This window comes from Scedosporium apiospermum (assembly GCF_000732125.1).
Source record: "Scedosporium apiospermum strain IHEM 14462 chromosome Unknown SEQ_SAPIO_0154, whole genome shotgun sequence".
Classification (NCBI taxonomy): Eukaryota; Fungi; Ascomycota; class Sordariomycetes; order Microascales; family Microascaceae; genus Scedosporium; species Scedosporium apiospermum.
Window position 1 is genome coordinate 1,367,713 of NW_015971855.1, and position 19,789 is coordinate 1,387,501.

Sequence of the window (19,789 nt, forward strand, 5' to 3'; positions counted from 1 at the left end):
TTCGCGCTTGCGCGGTTTTTCTTCATCATACCACTTTCTTGAATATCCCCCTCTGCCAGGTCAGAGTCCTTGACGATAACGAAGGAGATTCCTCTCATTACTATCTTACGCAAAAACGATACCCCGTATCCCCTCGCTACTTACACAACGAACTTATCACATCTTAATCTCCAATCTCACCCTGACAACATGATGCCCTCGATCCGCAAGACATGGCTCTCGGCCCTCGTGGCCCTGAGTGCCATCACTTCCGTGACAGCCCAGGTTCACACCGACTGTGACCCGAGACAAAAGGACTGCCCCGCCGACCCGGCCTTCGGAACAGAATACTTTTTCAACTTCAACACGACGCCACCCGCTGGAACCTGGGAAACCATGGCGGGCAAAGTAACGTACGACCAGAATCAGGGCGCTGCCTTCACCATCAGCAAAAAGGGCGAATCACCCACGCTCCGCACCAAGTTCTACTTCTTCTTCGGCCGCACGGAGATGATGCTCAAGGTGGCGCCCGGAACGGGCATCATCAGCTCGATGATGTGGCTTAGCGACGACCTCGACGAGGTGGACTGGGAGTTCTTCGGCACGAATAACACGTACGCGGCGACGAACTACTTCGGCAAGGGCGAGCAGGATTTCACCAATGGTGGATACCATGAGGTGCCCTTCAACGTGCACGACGACTATCACAACTACACGACTGTCTGGACTAGGGACAGCCTCGACTGGTACATTGATGGGAACCTCGTGCGTACGCTTTTGCCCAAGGACGCAAACAATACGAGGAACTATCCGCAGACGCCCATGAGGCTCAGTTTGGGAATTTGGGCCGGTGGTGACCCGGATATGCCGCAGGGTGTGCGGGAGTGGGCTGGTGGTGACACGGATTTTGGCTCGGGTCCGTATACGATGTGGGTTAAGAGCGTGAAGGTGACAGATTTCACGCCAGACTCGAAGGAGTATATCTACAGTGATAGATCAGGTTCTATGGAGAGCATCCATGTTGTCACGTAAGTATTTTTTATTTTTTCTAGGTCTCTTTTCACAGGCAAAGAGTCAAGACGAATAAATGATCAAATACTAACGGATCCTTTTAGCGGCAACTCTACCGTAAAGGAAGCCCTCTTCCCGGTCCACAAGGAAACCATGGCCGAAAAATGGGCAAAACTCCCCAGCACCGCCAAAACCGCCATTTACGCAAGCGGTGCCGGCCTCGGGGCCGTCATCCTAGCCTTCGGCCTCTGGTACTGCATCCGCCAGCGCCGTCGCGGCGCCCGCGAAGCCAAGGCAGCTGCTCTGCAAGCCGAACAGGACCGTCTGGAGCTCCAGGGCTTCAAGTCCCGCGGCGTCAACCCAGACGGTTTCTCCAACGGCAACAACGACTGGACGGTCGCCGAAGTGCACGACAATGGTGTCGTTCAGGAGAAGAGGCCCGAGTATGTGGTTAATGAGAGGCCTCTGGATTCTCCCCGTTCTGGAAGCATTCCTCCGCCCCTTGTGTTCAGTAACCAGCAGCCTGGTGGTAATGATTGGAATACCATGGGTGGACCCGCTTCGCCACGTTCGCCGCGTTCGCCGCCTCTGCAGTCTCCCACGGGTGGTATGCACGCCATGCCGCTTCTCCAGGAGAGGTCGAACAGTCCGAGGGTGGGCAGCCCTGGGCCCCAGAGGACGTACAGCCCAGCCCCCGCAAGGGCGTTCAGCCCCGCACCGCAGAGGTCATTCAGCCCAGTTCCCCAGCGAGCGTTCAGTCCCGCGCCTTCTCAATACGACAACGGTATGCACCACGGCGGGTTTGACAACGGGATGCACCATGCCGGCATGCCTCAACGGAGCGCCACCTTGTCGGGTGCCTACGGCGGTGACGGCGGCTATCAGGGCGGGTTCGATGGTCCTAGGGCTCAGAGCCCGGCTCATGTGATGCCGCCTCAGAGGAGTGGAAGCGCGGCGCCGACGTATGGGCAGGGGTATGGAGCGCCACAGGGGCAGGGGTATGCCCAGCAGGGAGGATATTGGAATAATAATGGACCTAGTGGGTTCCGGTGATAATAGTTGTTCTTCAGGGGTTCGAGAAGAAAAGGGGTGAAGAAAGATCTGAGCGAGTGGAGTAGATAAATGTTTTGTGTGTTCTTTTGTTTTTTTATTTCCTTCGAGATCCTGGGTAAGAGCTTTTTCGTGTATATGATATATAGACCTCGAGGGGTTTTGGCGTGATGTTTTGCGTGTTGTTAGACATGAGGCGGAGGGATTTTACTTTCTAAGTTGGTATGAATGATATGGATTCCATTGTACCTTTTGACTTCTTGGTGACTCGGCATAAACACGACGCCTATATCACTACTTGGGCAACAATACACCTCCCGCTCACTTCTCCGCTAGGATCATGGCCTATCTATCTAACACGCTCGATCACAAAAATCAAAGCGTTTGGTACATCTCCACGACCCTATAATCACTGTACCGTGACGCAGGGCGAGCTGTGACATGGTGGGGACGGGCTTTTCCCGGCCGAAATGTTGGCGTAGTCTCCATATTTTCAGGAACAAGCGAAATGCGAGAGTGGGGACTCGAGCACATGGGAGATGATCAGTGTTTTAAGGCTGGTTGAGAAAGTTGGAGTTTAGCTAATTCTTCGAAGACAGAGACCGAGGGCTGCCTCAGTTGAAGGGTCCCCGGAAGGGCAAGGAGAGGAGGTGTGTATAGCCCTTTTTCCAGCTCACACCGGACACTTTGGGTTGATAAAGTGAAGTGGTATTGGGCATGCATACTCGTAGAGGAGGTGTAACCACGCGCAGATCCAGCATCACGGTAAAATTGGGGTCCACCGTCTAAAAATAGAAACGGATGTAGAGATCTACTACTTTGACTGCTTCGGTAGTCATACACCTCGTCCTTTTGGGGATAAAGTGGGTGGAGAGGAGGGAGGAGGCAGATTGCCTTATATACGATGTCATATAGCTGCCAATTACTTCAGAAGAAGTGCTATAACCTCTTAGCCCAGTGCAAAAACCTAAGTGCCCCAGGCTTTCCAGGCAGGGAGCTGCGCAAGTCCAAAGCTGCCTTAGCGAGGGGGACTACTTCTACCGGAAGAATGCGAAGCGTGATCTTACAAGGGATAGGCAAAGATTACGCATTGATCTCACCTCGCTCGCTAGGGTTTTTCTCAAGCATGAAGAGCGAGGATAGCATGCGGGAACGAATTGAGTCCTCGAGCGCAGAGACCTCGACTTAGAATTCGGGATTCAACCAACAAAGGGGATTCACATTGCCAGTAGATTAACCACAGCTCGTCAATATTATGGGAAATAGGAAATAGGGCATGGAGAGGGTTGGTCCTATTGGCATATTCGCTAAAATTTATCGACTTGTTCTGTACATTGAAGGAGTGTTCTTGCAATGTAGTATTTTAATATTTTTCGGAGGTCCCACGTGCCCCCGGCGGAGGCATCCGGGTCTAGGTGGCCGAGCTCCGGAAGGGCGCCCCGGTGTGATCAGCCCGAGGTTAGCACTGCTTCCCCTTTCACAGAACCGCAGAAAAATAAAGATAATAATAACGTAAAAATAATAATGATAAACCAAAATAGTAGAAATGGGGAAAAAGGAAAGAAAATAATCGAAAGGCAATAAAAGAACACCAAGGAAAGCGCAAGTTCTCTATGCATGAATTTGGAACTTTAAAAGTCCTGGGAATTTTTCAAGGGAGCAACTATCTGTCGCCTCCCAGACGACGGAATGACGGCGTAGTCGGAAATCTGAATAAAGACGTGGCTGGCCAGCCAGAAAGGGGTTTATCGGGAGAACATCCAGATTATCGACGCTTAAAATCGGCGGCAAATATACAAAGCCTTCGACTCTTTTGTGGTTCACATCCCTTCCTAGCATCCGAAGCTTGATGGAGTATCGAGTATCCATGGGCTACTTCCGTACCACAACCAGTAGGCAGGCCGGATCCTTTGTCTGAGCGATCGCGGTTATATTACTGTGGCCTTAAGAATCGACAGATACATTTCCATTTCGGTCCAGGGCAGAGTCCGGGTTATATTGCGCCTCTTTTGTATTTCCGCCATTTTATCCGGAGATCTTTCCCAGTTCCAATCTCGAAGATTTCACCAAGATCACAGAGGTCAACGGCAAGAGAGCAAAACCCGATCTTTTTTTTTACAATATTTTTTGAATTCATAAAATGCATATATGTAAAAAGAAATAGAAATAGTAAAAAGAAAAGAAATATACGACAAAAAGGATAGACATGAAGAAGAATGTTAATAGAGGAAAGCCCTCGGCAGCAACAGGGTCTTGCACAATTCGGTAGTCTTCGAAGCTCGCGATCAGAATGACTTCCCGTTGCCAACAGTTCTTGGCATTTCCGAGCTTTGAGAAAGGAAGATGCGTCCACCAACCCTTCCCCCCCTCCCCCGATTATCCCATCCCGGCGCCCCCAAAGAAAGAGAAGAGAGAAAAACCAAAACAAGAAGCGTTGGCGAGGTCGAAGATAGTGGAAAGGAAAGAAAAAAGAAGGAAAAGGGGATTGAAGTTGTCGACGAGCCCCGTAGGAATCTCTTGTCTCCCCACAATCCCTCCTCTCCGCCATCTTTTTCCATGTTCCTTTTCCCTTTCCCTTTGACCCGCATGCAAAATGCTTACACAGACCTCAGTAAGACGATAAATAGAAAAATAGAAAAGCCGCTCCAAAAAAACTCTCCCAGGCGTTCTTTTGTAAAAACATCAAGTTCCCCTCTCTGAAAACCCGACAATTTACTGATCGCAGTTGCGCCAGTTGAGGTTGAGCTGCTGGGTAAAGGCGATGGTGGCATCATCGTCGGTGATGGACCCGAAAGCATCGGTGTTGGTCGAGCGGAGCGAAATCCTGTTGTTGATGTTGAGGATTCCGCTAGCGCCGCAGGGCGAGAAGATGAGGGACGCCGTGGGGACGGAGTCGGCCTTGGTGTAGACCTGACCGTCGGCCCAGACGCCTCCTCCGGTGATGGTGGTGCGGGTCGACGTCGTGGCGGCGGCGTCCTGGGAGAAGAAGTAGGTGGAGAAGAAGGAACCGGTGACACCCTCCTCGAGAAGGGCGAAGCCGTGGTAGGTGGAGTCGACGACTGCGAACTGGAAGCCTCCGGGGTACTTGAGGTTGAGATGGAGAGCGCAGTTCTTGTTGTTCTCCTGGGGCGCGATGCCGGGGCCGATGTAGGTCTGGAAGGAGTCGAAACCGAAGGTGATGACGGTTCGGTCAGGAGAGATGGATGTGGACACCGAGTTGGAGGGGCAGCCATTGCCGGACCAGGTGGCACTGACGATCTGGATATCCTTGGGATCGGGGTTGTCAGAAGTGGCCTGGGGGTTGAGGATGGGGGTGGCCATGGCGAGGGCCGGAGCGAGGAAAGCGAGAGACTTCATTTTGGATGTGTGTTGTTGTGGTTGGTTGTTAGTTGTTAGGAGAGAAGAGAGGGAGAGAGATAAGAGTATTAGCGAGTTTAAGAGAGCGTGTGAGATATAAGAGAAAGCTAGGAGAAGTGAGAGATGATGCTAAAGATGCTGTTGATGATGATCCAACAGGAGGAGTCCGTTCCATCGGGGAGAGGTGATCGAGTATTTATAACCGTTTCTCTTGTCTTCCGGCGTCCGTTGCTATTTTCGTCCTCCTTCACTTCACCCATATAGCTCTCCCGTTCTTTACATGACCCTATACATGGCTCCATAGCTAGGTCTCTCGGTCTCTCGCTGTCTCTATACTCAATCTATCCCGCCCCGGGGCTCCGCTTATTCCCAAGATCTCGGTTGTTGCCCCCCCCATACCATACCATATCTTTCACCCTCGTGCTTTCTTCAGTTTCGGTCCCGGACTCCAATTGGTAACTGAACAATTAACATTCATCACGAGAGAGTGAGAGAGAAAAAGAAGCTAACCAGGCCGCACTTCTTTTTTTGGGATCACCCAACCTCGCAAAAACCCATCTCGCCCATGCCGCTTTCACACACCACCCCCCATTTCGATATTGCGTTGTGGTGTCCCGCGCCCTCTTCAATCAAATTATCATCACTATATTCCATCCGTCTAAGTCAATTCAAATCAATACAAAATCAATTCGCACTATCGGCTGCTTTGGGAAGGATGCACTGGGACGAAGTGATATTGGAGGGGCGTGCAGACGGAGGAGAGCGATCTTGCTCGCCGAAATGGTAATGCACAACATTGGACACACACACACATGGAAACTCGCCAAATGCTAAGCAGTACTTCCGGCCCCGGATTCCTGGGCCACTTACGAACGAGATAGAAGGAAGCAAACAAGCTGCGAGGTACTCTCCACCGTAAAGAAAGCAACAGAGGGCACAGCAAGGTACGTAAAGATACAGTTCAGGGCACTCGCACCCGGAAATGTGTCCGGGATGAAGAGGAGAGGCGAGCGAATAGGGAAATAGAGCTCCCGAAGGGTATGTGGAGAATGAGTGTGAGTGTGAGTGGCATGAACGGATCTTCGAACCACCTATACAGCACCTCTATTAAGAAAATCATCTCTCGGGAAGACCAGAGAAACATCGGTCTACGTCGTCCACAAATAACCTCGCAGATCCCAGGCCCATGTTCCTCCTGGGGTAGAGGCCAACTTTGTGGAGGCTGCAACGTTGTTCGTTCAGAGTTATCTTCTGAGACGTTTGGCCCAAATCCAGAACAGAGCAAAGAGAGAAGAAGGGATACGAGCAAAGGGAACTCAACCTCAAGCTCAAGCCTGAGACGAGAGTTGTTAGCATCTTGCACCACTTCCTGCTCGCCGAATCGAATCGTCTTCCGACCCAGCAAACCATTTCATCAATTTAAAAAGAGCAGCTCTCAGCCTCGGAATGGCGCCGGTTTTTTTGCCCCTTCCCTTGTTCCCTCATCAGCCTTTTCTCGGTTGCTATTTTCTACTTCTTTTTGTTAGTGCCAATTTGCGGATGAAAAGCCAGGATAAATGAAAACATATTAAACCACGGGATTATAGTACCTCGTTCTCCAAAGTACTCGTTTAAGTCGTCCCCTTTTTTTCTCGAGTCTACCCACTTACACGAGACCGAGAGAAGGAAAAAGAATAATAATAAAAGAGGATAATAAAAGAGACCCCAGGGGAAACGGTAGAGAGACCCCCTTTCCCTTCTCTCTGGAACAGCCAGAGTGTGAGAGTGGTAGGCAAGCTCCGAGCCCACCTTGGACTAGATGTAATTACACTGCAAGAGAAGGAAATAGAAAAGCGAAACCGGCTCACAAAATAGAAGAGCACACTCCAGGCTAGATGGCCTGCATGAGCATGATGAACGGGGAAATATGTAGAAATATCTCCCAAAAATAGAAACACCTTATATGTCTTCCTCTCATGCTCTGAAATCGATCGAGGCCATCGTCAGCCAACGTCAGCCCATAGAGGTGAGTAACGTGCATGGGAGAAACATCTACGTTCGCCAGGATGGCTCGGTAGGCATCGGGCATCCAAGATCACAGACACATTCGGTGCTTCTCATCTCGCCACGGCGGGTGCACCACGAACCATGGTGACGACCTGTACAGTGTCATTCCATTCTCCGGGGGGCTCCCACTCTCTTTTTCTTCGCAAGTCTCAGGATGTCTCTCTATCATCGCAGCAATGCCTGGCAAGCATGGCCGTTTTGACTATCGACGAAACCACGTTCCTGATTCCAAACCTGGTGAAAACCAGGGTATAATCATGATCATATCCACTTCTCCACCATAATTTGACAGTAAATCCATCGCCTCGCCATCCTCACCATCTTCACCATGGATTCAAGACACCCGTCCGTGGTCGTACATCCCCAATGCACCTAAGCTGATTAGCATCGAGGCTTTCTTCTATCGACGGAGAGTACGGGGCAAGAGAGAGAGAGAGAGAGAGTGAGGGAGAGCCCTCGGCCTCCGCCTAAAGTGTTAGTGTTATGGCTAGCCCGCCTTCCCTACGGCATGTTCCATGTGCTATTTTTGTTGCCACTCGTAAATTAAGCTTAATTGCTGTCTCATCGACGGACCTGTGGGTCGCCCCGGTTTGCTCAAGGCCGTGGCAAGTCTCTCTGTCCATTTCGCCGGTCGGCCGCTTTCTCGACGGCCAATCGTAAGCAGCAAAGTATGAAGTCGACAAGGAATGACCTCACCTCCCACAGGAGTCAGACCAGATAATAAGCAAGGGACGGTAAAAGCTGTTGTGTCCGGTGGTCGTATGGAGAGGAGGCGTCATCGTGGGCCCTAGATCCTGGTCAGGACAGGCCGGCTCGGTCCCAGCCTCACCTCATCGTGCCGTTTGTACAGATCGAAGAGCGATGGACTCGAACAACGTCGCTTTGAGGGGAGTTCCCGGGTCTTGCATGAACGAAAGATTTGTACGATCTGTGTCCCCTAGCCATGAGCAGCCAAATTTCTATTCTGGCGCTCGAGGGTATTTTCTCATGTTACTTCATTTCGATCATCAGAGGCCGTTCAGCTCCTCCGGCACCTTCACCGAGGGCCGAGAGTTGAGAACTGATGCCCAGGCACATCTTGTAAGGCCTGGGGTCTAGACTGCTTACAACTACCCAATAAAGCTGGAAAACTGATCGGCTGCGGGAGCGGCGAGTTCACCCTTCTCGCTGGGATATATTGGTGTTCTCAGCTCGGTGGGCTCTCGCACAATTCCTATCTCATTGAACTTATGCTGTCATTTAAGTTGAAAGCAACATACACTACGAAGGTAGATCTCCGTTCCTTTTTTATCAATCGACCGAGCCGTTGCCCAGGAAGCCAACCTCCGCGAAGCGGTGTGGACCCTCTGAGCGCATTTCCCCCCCTTTTTGGGGGCGGATTTCAACAATCTGGTCCGAGGTATTATAGCCGGCACAAGTTGCGTTCTTGCCGAGCCATTCTCCAATTCGAGATGCCGCCCAGCCCCAACTCCATCTATGGGTTTTCTTCGATATTCATGTTCGCATGAGAGACGTCATTGCTGAGCCCTTGCCCCGGCTCGTGAATATCGAATGGGAAATAGAAAAAAATAAATGTGTTGGGAACATGGAGAATCAGTTTCTCAACATACGCTCCTCGCTCTCTCCTTTCGACTTGTTTTCTTTTTATTTAATTTTTTTATAAAAATTCATTTTTATTTCCATGTTTTATACTTTGCACATTTTTCTTTTCTGCTAAAATCTTCCGTAATGGTTGCCAGACATATGTGCACTGACTGCCAAGAGCCATTGCCTAATAACACTTTCTCCAAGTTTCCAGCATGCTTTACAGCTGAATTTCTTCATTGGTAACCTGCCGGTTGTAAAGCTATTAACCATGACTCGTGGAGAATCTGCTTGTGGTGGACATGACGCAGAACTCTTCGTCTCGAACTGATGGCTCTCTGGAGCTCGAATTCCCTCTCCTCCGCGAAGATACGCTCGTAGAGTAGAGGCAAAGACATTGTCTCTCTCCCTGGAAACCACCTTTGAGGTCCGATCCATCATCGGCTGAAGATTTCGCGTAGCAACAGTGTAAATGATGTCCATACTCATTCCCCAGATGAAGTCAGATGAACCCGCATCCCATAAAGATCTGTAAGGCCCGAATGAGCATCAGCATCTCCAGGTCCCTTGCTTGCTTCTGCATGCTTTTTCCCCGCCCCTGGCCTGGATCCCGGGTCTTCATCCCAAAGGGGGTGTGCAGACGAAGAAAAGGACGTCCGTCTCTCTCCAGGAACTTTGTGTCAACGGCCCTCCCGGCAGCACTGCAGCCAATGTCCATCTTCGAACTGGACCCAGCACGGCGGGGAAAAGGTCAGTTTCCAAGAATAGAAATCGCATTTTGTCCCTTGACACACGAGCCCAGCATCGTTGATATAAAGATTGGGGGGACGGTTTGATATTAACTCACCTGCCACACGACATCGTGCACTGCCTGCTTTTAGCTCCCAGACTTCTTGACCATAGCTGGTAATGGTAACACGGTCAATTCTACAATGGGAATTATTCTTCATTGGGAAGGCCATTCTTCTTTTCCTCTCAACTCGTCACTTGACCAAGAACGACAAAACGCTAACTCCCCCGCTCTCGGCCAAGGGAAACCTGGAGAGATTAATCTTCGGTAACGGACGCTTGTCGGCTGATTCCTACCTTTCTTTCCCCTCCCCGTTCCTCGGGCAAGAATTTTACACCCTTCGTGCGAAGCACACTGCTTCTGTCCTTGCCCTTCCCCCTCGTTACAGCCGACGCATGGGTCTACCGAGATTAGTCGTCTTTGCTTGTTGATTGCAGATGCAGCTTCTCAACATGGCCGGATACCCGGGGATGATGGTGGCCTGGTTTAGATGCCCAGCTTTGCCATCTAATAGATTAGATTCAGATGAGAGGGAGAAGTTTGTGCTGAGAAATGCGAGCTAGATCATGGTATCAAAAATAGAATCATTTGCATGTATTGACGATGTACATATTCCCCCCAACCGGGGCCGATCTCGTGCAGTTTTTACAGTCTTCTCACTTTTGATCTACATCCAAAAAATCCCTGTTTCCAGTCCGGAACTCCGACTCTCCCCACGTTACAAATTTCCGCTCTCTATTTTTCTTTTCTTAAGAGCTCTTCTCAACCTCCTTGAGGATACCCTCAAGGTTGATGGACTTGGGGCGCTCAATGGGGAGGCCGAGGGCACGATCCCAGATGAGCTGAGCGAGAGGACCAAGACCACGAGAGACACCGAAGGTGGCGGTGTAGTAGAGAGTCTCGTGGAAGCCGTAGTGGTGGAAGAGGACACCGGAGCTGGAGTCGACGTTGGGGTAGGGGTTCTTGGTCTTGCCGTGCTTCTTGAGGACCTCGGGGGCGATCTGGCTGTTCTTGAGAACGAGCTGGAAGACGGGGTCCGCGGCGATCTCGGGGCGGCTGGCGGCGAAGTCCATGAGGGCCTCGAACCTGGGGTCGGGCTTCCTGAGGACGGCGTGGCCGTAGCCAGGAACGACACGGCCGGAGTTGAGGGTGGCCCAGAGGTAGTTGTTGATGTCTTGCTCGCTGTACGAGTCGGGGATGGCCTCCTTCATCTGGAGGATCCACCTAAGGACTTCCTGGGCGGCAAGGCTGAAAAACACACATACGTTAGTGCGGGTGGAACCAATTGAAGAGGACACGTGAGATATGACATCTACTCACCCGTGAAGAGGGCCGGCAAGACCCTGGAGACCAGCGCTGTAGCTGAGGAAAGGATCGCTGAGAGCGCTGCCAACGAGGTGGGTAGCGTGAGCAGACACGTTGCCACCCTCGTGGTCACCGTGGAGAGCGAGGTACAGCCTCAGGAGGTCCTGGAAGCTCTCGTTCTCCTTGCCGCCCTTGCCGAGCATAGCGGCGAAGTTGTAAGACCAATCCTGCTCGAGGTCAATCTCGGCGGGAAGGGCACCACCACCGCGGTACGAGTTCTGGTAGATCTTGGCAGCAATGGTGGGGAGCTTGGCGAGAAGGGAGATACAGTCGTCAAAGGTAGGCTCCCAGTAGTCGGCCTTGTTGAGGCCCTGCTCGTAGGCCTTGGCGAACTTGGAGGTGTAGTTGAGGGCCGAGACGGCAATGGCGAACTGGGTCATGGGATGAAGGTCCTTGGGGAAGGCGTCGATCATCTTAGAGACGAACTCGGGGAGAGCACCCTCCTGGGCGAGCTGGCGCGAGAGGCCGCGGACCTGGTTGGTCGAGGGGACCTGGCCAGTGAGGAGGAGCCAGAACATGGCCTCGGGAAGCATCTCGGTGCCGTTCTTGCCCTTGGGGAGCTCACGCTGGCAGTCCTTGATGGTGCGGCCGTGGAAGCGGATACCCTCGTTGGCGTCGAGGACGGAGCCCTCCCAGACCATAGCCTTGAGGCCACGCATGCCGCCAAGGGTGTTCTCAACCTTAACCTGGCCGAGGACCTTATCGGAGTGAGCCTTGACCTTCTTGAGGAGCTCTCGCTTCGCAGGGATGACCTCCTTCATGGTCTCCTTGAGGTCGGGCTCGGCACCGGAGGAGTAGGCCCTGGCGGCGGCGCGGCCGGCAGCTACACAGCTGATCTTCCAGGGCTGGGCCTAGAAGTAGAAAAGCTACGTTAGATCAATAGATCATCTTATCATCATGGATAATCATGAAAATCTTCGTCTCTCTTTTTCTTTCCGTTTTTGCTTTTTTTGGAGTGCCAATGGGGAGATTGCCAATGCGTGAGCATCATGCTTGAGTGTGATACACATACCTTGATGGCGCCGAGCACCCTGGTGTTGGTCCTCAGATAAGTCGACATTGTGGGCACGATGAGAAGGGAATTGAGAGAGCTGGAGGGAAAAGAGAGCTAGAAGATGCAAGGTGCAAGGCCGAAGTAATTTATATTGCGAGCAAGCAAAGCTCAAATGAGGAGGTCCACCGACGGCGAGATTCAAGTCCCAATGGCTGGAAGACCAATTGATTCTGAGATGGAGATGCAAAGAGGAGAAAAATGGGGGGAAGGAAGGAAGGGAGAGAGAAAGTTGAACCTTCCCCAACAAAAAGGCACAAAAAGATCGCACGTTCTCGGCTCTTTCCTCGTGTATCTCGGTCGTTGTCTGGCAGGAAGTAGCCACCGGCTCTTTGTTTTTTTTGCAGGGCCCCTCCCCCACTGGGGTTCACTTTCCCCCCAATGCATCACGTCACAACCCTGCAACTGGTCTGCAACTTCTCCATCTCTCCATCGCTGGGACCAACCTGGACCAGTGGAGTAACCGAGATCAGCGATTCTGGAGCCGAGGCAAGCCGCGCTAAGCGTCCGGCTGCGGGCGAAAGGCGAGGCACAATTGGCCAATCAGAGCGGTGCCCAGGTGTTGCCAGACTCAAGCAGGTTCGAGGCACTTCGAGTGTACCCACAAACAATTTTGCACACCGAATCTCCTGTTCTCGGATTCCGAATACCGAGCAGCCCACTTCGGCCCGCTTCGTGCTCGATGTCCGCCACAAAGTCGAGCTTCTTCCGACGCAAAGCTCTGTCAGGTCTTAGTCTTGGATTGGATAGGATTAATTGCTTGCTTCCCTTCAATAATTCAATAACTGCCTCTCTCTTCGTCACAATATTTTTTTTTTTCGTCGAAGTTTGAGGGAATCGTGAGCTTGCTTCTTGTCAGTCTGTCCTGTCCCCCATAGCACTTCGCCGTGCACAACATCATGCTGTCGAGAAACCTCACTCGATCCTCGCGCCGACTTGCTGTCGCGAAGCGCACCATTTCTCCGTCCGCCCGTCCCGTCCGGCTCCTGTCCACCACGCCAAGGCTCCCGTTCAGGTACACGATGACCCCTATGAACTCTGCGGCCTCCCCCGACGCTTTCCAGCTCCTCCCGGAGGCTCAGAAAACCGGATCCGCCGAAGATGCCCTCTTCGACGCCCAAGTCGCCGAGATCGAGGCGTGGTGGAAGACCCCGCGTTATGACGGAATCAAGAGGCCGTATAGCGCTGTGGATGTCGCTACCAAGCGAGGCACGCAGCAGGTTGTCTACCCCAGCTCCGTGATGGCGAAGAAGCTCTTCGATCTCGTCAAGGAGCGGGGTTCCAAGGGCGAGCCCATTCATACCAGTACGTACATTTAGCATACAGTTCACAAATATCGAGTTCGCATGCTAACCATGAGGAAAAAACAACAGTGGGTGCTATTGATCCTGTCCAAATGACCCAGCAGGCTCCTCACCAGGAGGTTCTCTACATCTCCGGATGGGCCTGCTCCTCCCTCCTGACTACCACGAACGAGGTCTCCCCCGACTTCGGCGACTACCCCTACAACACCGTCCCCAACCAGGTCCAGCGTCTGGCCAAGGCCCAGTCCATGCACGACCGCAAGCAATGGGACGAGCGCCGCAAGATGACGGCCGAGGAGCGCGCCAAGACCCCCTACATTGACTACCTCCGCCCCATCATTGCTGACGGTGATACCGGCCACGGTGGTCTCTCTGCCGTCCTCAAGCTCGCCAAGCTCTTCGCCGAGAACGGCGCCGCTGCCGTCCACTTCGAAGATCAGCTCCACGGCGGCAAGAAGTGCGGCCATCTTGCCGGTAAGGTCCTCGTCCCCATCGGCGAGCACATCAACCGCCTCGTCGCGGCCCGTTTCCAGTGGGACGTCATGGGATGCGAGAACCTCGTCATCGCCCGAACCGACTCTGAGAGCGGCAAGCTCATCAGCAGCACCATCGATGTCCGTGACCACGAGTTCATCCTCGGTGTTGCCGACGAGACCATCCAGCCCCTCGCCGAGACCCTCCAGGCCATGGAAGCCAAGGGCGCCACCTCGGCCGAGATTGACGCTTACGAGGCCAACTGGGTCAAGACCACTCCTCTCGTCACCTTCGACGAGGCTGCCGTTGCGCACATGAAGAAGGAGGGCGTCGCCCAGGCCAAGATTGACGAGTACCTCGCCACCGTCACTAAGGATCGCGACCTCGGCCTCGCGAGCCGCAGGAAGCTCGCCAATAGCTACACCTCCACCCCCGTCTACTTCTCGTGGGAGACTCCCCGTACCAGCGAGGGCTACTACCACTACCGCGCAGGCATCGATGCCGCCACCAAGCGTGCCATCGCCTTCGGCCCCTACGCCGATCTCCTCTGGGTCGAGACCGGCGACCCGAACGTCCAGGTCGCCACTGACCTGGCCCGCGCCGTCCGGGCCAAGCACCCCGGCAAGGGTCTCGTCTACAACCTCAGCCCCTCGTTCAACTGGATGGCGCATGGCTTCACCGACGCGACCCTCAAGTCCTTCATCTGGGACATCGCCAAGGAGGGATTCGTCCTGCAGCTCGTCTCACTAGCCGGCCTCCACTCGACGGCGACCATCTCGAACGAGCTCGCCAAGAACTTTGAGAAGGACGGCATGTTGGCTTATGTAAACATCGTGCAGAGGAGGGAGAAGGAGCTCGGTTGTGATGTCTTGACGCACCAGAAGTGGAGCGGTGCTAGGTACATGGATGGCATTATGGCGGCGATCAAGTCGGGTAACTCGACGTCGCAGAGCATGGGTGAGGGAAACACTGAGGGTCAGTTCCATTAGGATGTAGGGTCTTAGTCGTGTGTTTTCAATGAGAGTTGGGAAGAATAAGTGGCATTTGGGCGGCGTCTTTTTGTTTCTTGGGTTGGCTTTTTTTTTGGGTTGGAAAATCTACTTGTGTGTATATGTCGGGCGGACAAACTAGACTGGTAAATCCACATTAAATAGATGTTCTGCTCAGAATTCATTATATTAATGTAAATCTTGCGTCACCAATTAACTGTCAAGTCAACTACAACCATCTCAACTAATTAGTATTTGGCTTCGTAAGAAATTCTACGAGTCAAGGGACTCCTTGAGAGCGTTGTTGACGGGAGCTGGGAGAGGGCTCCCCTCGGCCGTGACGTAGGCTTTGGACATGCCTCCATCCACGGCGAAGTCCTGTAGAGGATTGGATTCTGTTAATTACCAGCACCATCTCCGAGACAGATTTCAAGCAAGGAGAAAGGGAGAGGGAGACAACTCACATGTCCGTTAACGAAACTACTCTCATCACTGGCCAAAAACACCACAGCTTGCGCTTGCTCAATCGCCTCCCCAAACCTCCCAGTAGGGAAATGAACCTCCCTCCTCATCCTCTTATGCTTATCGTCACCTAGCCAATCCTGCAAAAGCGGCGTATTTAGCGGCGCAGGACACAGCGAATTGAACCTAAACCCCTCCCTCGCATGAACGACGGCCAACTCCCTCGTCAAAGCGAGCACGGCGCCCTTGGAAGCCGTATAGGCGAGCTGGGGCGTGGCGGAACCGACGAGGGCGACGACGCTGGCGGTGTTGATGATGGAACCTTTGGTCTTGTTGAAGCGGCGCAGGGAGAGGACGGCGTGCTTGCAGCCGTACCAGACGCCCTTGACGTTGATGTTTTGGGTCAGGTCCCAGATGTGTTCGGGGGTGGAGATGGCGTCGGCGTCGTCGGCGTGCATTATGCCGGCGTTGTTGAACATGACGTCGATGCCGCCCCAGGAGTCGAGGGTTTCTACGGCGGATTGGACGTCGGATTCTTTGGAGACGTCGACGACCTGGGAGCGAGACGGGGAAGCTTAGCTTTTTATACTGCGGAATTTTGAGAGGAGAGAGAGACATGGATCTTACCTTTCCTTCAACGCGGGGGGCATTAGGGACAAGCTGGAGGACCTTCTTTACGGCAGCTTCGAGGGCGGCGGGCTGGATGTCGGTCATGAGGACTTTGGCGCCTTCCTTGGCAAAGAGGATGGAGGTCTCGAGGCCAATTCCGCTACAGAGGACAGACGATAATGTTAGAGGCCTAGAGCTGGCTCGAAAAAGGGGGGTTGCGAAAATCAGCCTACCCAGCAGCGCCGGTAATGATAGCGTTCTTGCCAGCGAGACGGCCGCGGGTTTGGGAAGCGGAAGCCATTGGGACTAGATGATGGATGGGTGTCTGAAGTAGATAGCAGGGTATCGAATGCGCTGGTGTATATTTCTCCAAGACACCAAAAAGAACGAGATTAATATGCTGTTGAGAGAAGAGAGTAGTCGAAGCGCAGTCTGAAAAAGGGTCTGAAGGAGGGGTGATGTACGAAGTAGCGTGGTGGGGTCGAAGTCTCGGACAGGATACACCGGAGCTTGGGAGCTAGCAATGATCTGCGTGACCTCGCCATACAGCCGGGAGCTGGAAAACAATTGGATGGGATCTTGTGCAGAGATAGGAAGCCGGGCCTTACTAGGCAATGCCGGGACGTCAAGTCACAATCTTGACCCCAATTCTGTCCCCGAGATGATCTTGTCCGGTCCTGTCCGGCTTCCGTTTTCGGATGCGGGGAGCCACGAAGTACGCGCTACTTTGGCGGGGTACAATTATCACCCCAACTGCAACCACAACCACACTCTTGGTCCGCGATAAGACACTAGAAGAGAGGTATATTGTACATTGGCACAACACATCTATCAATCCAGATCTTCATTCCAACTCATTTGTAGATTTCAGCTTTATAAAGGGAGAATAGAATTTAAAAAAAAAAAAAAAAAAAAAAAAAAAAAAAATATATATATATATATATATATAAAATATGATAAAATAAAAATCGCTCGACTAAAACCCATACGACACATAAAATTTAGAAATCCTATATATTTCCAAATGTATAAGGGTTCAAGGAAAGCTAATGCTTATAGCAAACGGCAAAGCAAGCAACTCGAGAGTCCTAGAAACCAAGGAACCCAAATATCCGAGATAACAGGCTCCCGTCTGCCTGAACCTTTGGAATGTTGGAGATCTCAGGAATATCGTAGTAAGTTTTCTCAATTTCCAGAGCCTCCTCCGTATCATCAGAGTCATCATCGTCATTCAGCGTCAAGCACTTCCCGCCCCCCTCCATCAACCCGAGGATCCCCTTGTTCATGCTGACCATGAATACCCTTTCCCAATACGAGCCGTCATCTATTTTAACTCTGCGAACAACAGATCCCTAATATTAGACTGACCGGTTGCCGTCCACGCGACAACGCCACACAACTGTCTATTTCTTGCCGCTCATTTAAAAACAATTTCGTGGAATTTGTCGAATGCAAGTCCCCTCAAGTATTCGTTGAAATTAGATTCTCATATCTTCGTGGGAAGTCGTCCGTAATCCACTTTCAACCTATTTCGTCTTCATTGAATGGAGACGAAATAGTTCTTTCATCTTCGATGGTGCTTCGGCGTGGTGCTGGGCCCGTTGTTTCAAGAGCCCGCCCGATTTCAATTCCCTCTGCATATCACCTAACGGGGCCTTAAATCTCCTCATTAAAAGAGGATCTGTCACGCGCTGGAGGCGTCTCATCCGCTGAGTCGTCGGAGGAACCATCGCCATCTTGACCATTTGCGCCGGAGCCACGGCTCCCGCCTCTGTTCCGCCATGTATTGCTCATTGCCACGGTATCGAGCGGTAGTTCGTGTGGACGGCGGCGGCGCCGACGAGAATTTTCGCTGTCTATCGGAGACATGGGCCGAGTCTTCTTGAAAGTAGGCCCAGTCTTCTTGAAAGTGGGCGGCGGCTGATACGCCGGCGGACATGGTTGCGACGAAATGCAGACGGGTTTAACAGAGATAGATATTTTCCAGACAGAAGGAAAGAGAGAAGAAGAGGTTAGGAGGTTGGGATTTGAGAAATGTATCTGTGTTTAAATTTCTCTGGGGGTTTCGCTGTCTATTTATTATTCATGAACTTTCTGGTATTGCAGCCCTCTCACCCTTCCACGGTTGATTCCAATCGTTGCCATGGAGGGGGCCTTTTCCCAAGAAAGGGAGGATTTGATGCAGGGGACACCAGGCTCTGACAACTCAGCCTCCACCGAAAGGATGGCTTGGATCGGTCTTGCAACCGGCCTCAACCAACGCGAACACTTATTCGTTGAACGAAGCGCCGAGATGACCGAAAGGAACAGGGCCACAGCAGGCTGCATGAAATCGTTGGCCTCTGGCCGGATTCTACCCATGTTAGAACCCAAACCCGAACGGTGGCTGGAAAGTTGAATCCTAGAGAGTTTGGCATCTAAAACATTTGAAGGTCGTCTGTGGTGACCGAGATTGTAATCTAGAAATATTGAGAGTATTGGGAGGATTCCTCGGAAGTGACCTTACTGCAACAAAGTTGATGCGTATTTCAGGTTACCGACGGACACAAATCGATTTCTCTTTGACAATGCGACGTGGTACCAAGGCCAGCGGTAGCTCTCGCCATCCTCAAACCTCAGACCAAGATCTGGAGTCACAATCCTCGGCGCAAGACAGCAGGCCGCCACAGCCTTCGGCGCAGGATATTGAGGAGGAGCCTTGGCGGTATGTAGGATATAGAGGCTATTCGAAATTCATTGCCTCCGACGATGACTTTTTCATCCTCCGGCGCTTTGCGTCGCTGAACATCCGGGTTGCGCTGTCACTTCAAGACGAAATCGTTGAGCTTGAGAGAGAACTCGAAAAATTGGACGATAAGTACACGCGGCAAGGAGGGATTGATAACGGGAGCTTCCGGGAGGATCGCGAGAGGGAAGGTCAGTGGTATCGCGAGGGGGAGGATCACAGGGGTCGCGATGAACTTCTGAGTCTCATTCATGAGAAGTTGAGACGGTATAGTATGTTAGACTGACTGTACTCGCAAAACCCACAGCAGTTTCAATCCTTCTAACCGGTGCGGCGTGTAACAGACAAATTCCTTCTCCAGCAATCTGCTCTGAGAAACTATGATCGGGCGCCGGAAAAGGACGTGAAAAGCCTGTTTCGGTGGCACCGAAACCACGACTTCAAGGCAATATGCACGGAAGAACAGGAATATCTAAACAGCACGGACAAGACGCCGGATGGAAAGATAAAAGTCGATACCACCGACCTCATCTGCGTCGTCCCTAAAGACAAGCCACCACTACGTCGCATCATCGACAGTTCGCTCTTCCTGCGGACATTGAAGCTCTGGGAAGACAAGAAGAGAAACGTCCCCGAGGACCCCGGCTTGGCCGACGTTTCCTACTACTCCGAGAAGCGGATGGACAGATTTGTGACGGCTGCTATTGTGATTCTGGGCATGGCGATGCTCGTGGCTCCTCTCTGGGTTCTGCAGGCGCTTGGCGACCTCAAGAAGAAACTGGTTGTGATAACGGTTTTCGTCTCAGTGTTTCTTCTGGTTGTGTCCTTTGCCATGGTGGCGAAGCCGTTTGAAGCTTTGGCGGCAACGGCAGCGTAAGTTGAGCCCTGTCACCACATCGGTATGTCCTCAGGGTTTCGAAGCTGAGCAATATTGATGTGTCTAGCTATGCGGCAGTCTTGATGGTTTTTATACAGTTGGATTCGCCAGGGTTA

The 19,789-nt window shown here is 52.2% G+C and overlaps 6 protein-coding genes and 1 pseudogene across 6 annotated transcripts; 3 read left to right on the plus strand and 4 right to left on the minus strand.

Moving 5' to 3' along the window:
- Positions 1–189: 189 nt before the first annotated feature.
- On the plus strand, positions 190–2,043 carry SAPIO_CDS10135 (uncharacterized protein; the record flags this gene model as incomplete). Its single annotated transcript, XM_016783780.1, has 2 exons — positions 190–1,007; positions 1,095–2,043. 2 exons carry the CDS (start codon positions 190–192, stop codon positions 2,041–2,043), a joined length of 1,767 nt encoding a protein of 588 aa, XP_016639218.1.
- Positions 2,044–4,752: 2,709 nt separating this feature from the next.
- SAPIO_CDS10136 lies at positions 4,753–5,397 on the minus strand (annotated as a pseudogene; the record flags this gene model as incomplete).
- Positions 5,398–10,566: 5,169 nt separating this feature from the next.
- SAPIO_CDS10137 (Citrate synthase, mitochondrial) lies at positions 10,567–12,242 on the minus strand (the record flags this gene model as incomplete). The annotated part of the gene is made up of 3 exons (XM_016783781.1): positions 10,567–11,065; positions 11,138–12,033; positions 12,195–12,242. The coding sequence occupies 3 exons, from the start codon at positions 12,240–12,242 to the stop codon at positions 10,567–10,569; spliced, it is 1,443 nt and encodes a 480-aa protein (XP_016639219.1).
- An 890-nt stretch (positions 12,243–13,132) lies between these two features.
- On the plus strand, positions 13,133–15,000 carry SAPIO_CDS10138 (Isocitrate lyase; the record flags this gene model as incomplete). Its single annotated transcript, XM_016783782.1, has 2 exons — positions 13,133–13,538; positions 13,607–15,000. 2 exons carry the CDS (start codon positions 13,133–13,135, stop codon positions 14,998–15,000), a joined length of 1,800 nt encoding a protein of 599 aa, XP_016639220.1.
- Positions 15,001–15,273: 273 nt separating this feature from the next.
- On the minus strand, positions 15,274–16,372 carry SAPIO_CDS10139 (uncharacterized protein; the record flags this gene model as incomplete). Its single annotated transcript, XM_016783783.1, has 4 exons — positions 15,274–15,378; positions 15,465–16,016; positions 16,090–16,231; positions 16,305–16,372. 4 exons carry the CDS (start codon positions 16,370–16,372, stop codon positions 15,274–15,276), a joined length of 867 nt encoding a protein of 288 aa, XP_016639221.1.
- Positions 16,373–17,727: 1,355 nt separating this feature from the next.
- SAPIO_CDS10140 (uncharacterized protein) lies at positions 17,728–18,010 on the minus strand (the record flags this gene model as incomplete). The annotated part of the gene is made up of 2 exons (XM_016783785.1): positions 17,728–17,842; positions 17,898–18,010. 2 exons carry the CDS (start codon positions 18,008–18,010, stop codon positions 17,728–17,730), a joined length of 228 nt encoding a protein of 75 aa, XP_016639222.1.
- Positions 18,011–18,638: 628 nt separating this feature from the next.
- On the plus strand, positions 18,639–19,673 carry SAPIO_CDS10141 (Uncharacterized protein; the record flags this gene model as incomplete). The annotated part of the gene is made up of 2 exons (XM_016783786.1): positions 18,639–19,068; positions 19,141–19,673. 2 exons carry the CDS (start codon positions 18,639–18,641, stop codon positions 19,671–19,673), a joined length of 963 nt encoding a protein of 320 aa, XP_016639223.1.
- Between the last annotated feature and the right edge of the window lie 116 nt (positions 19,674–19,789).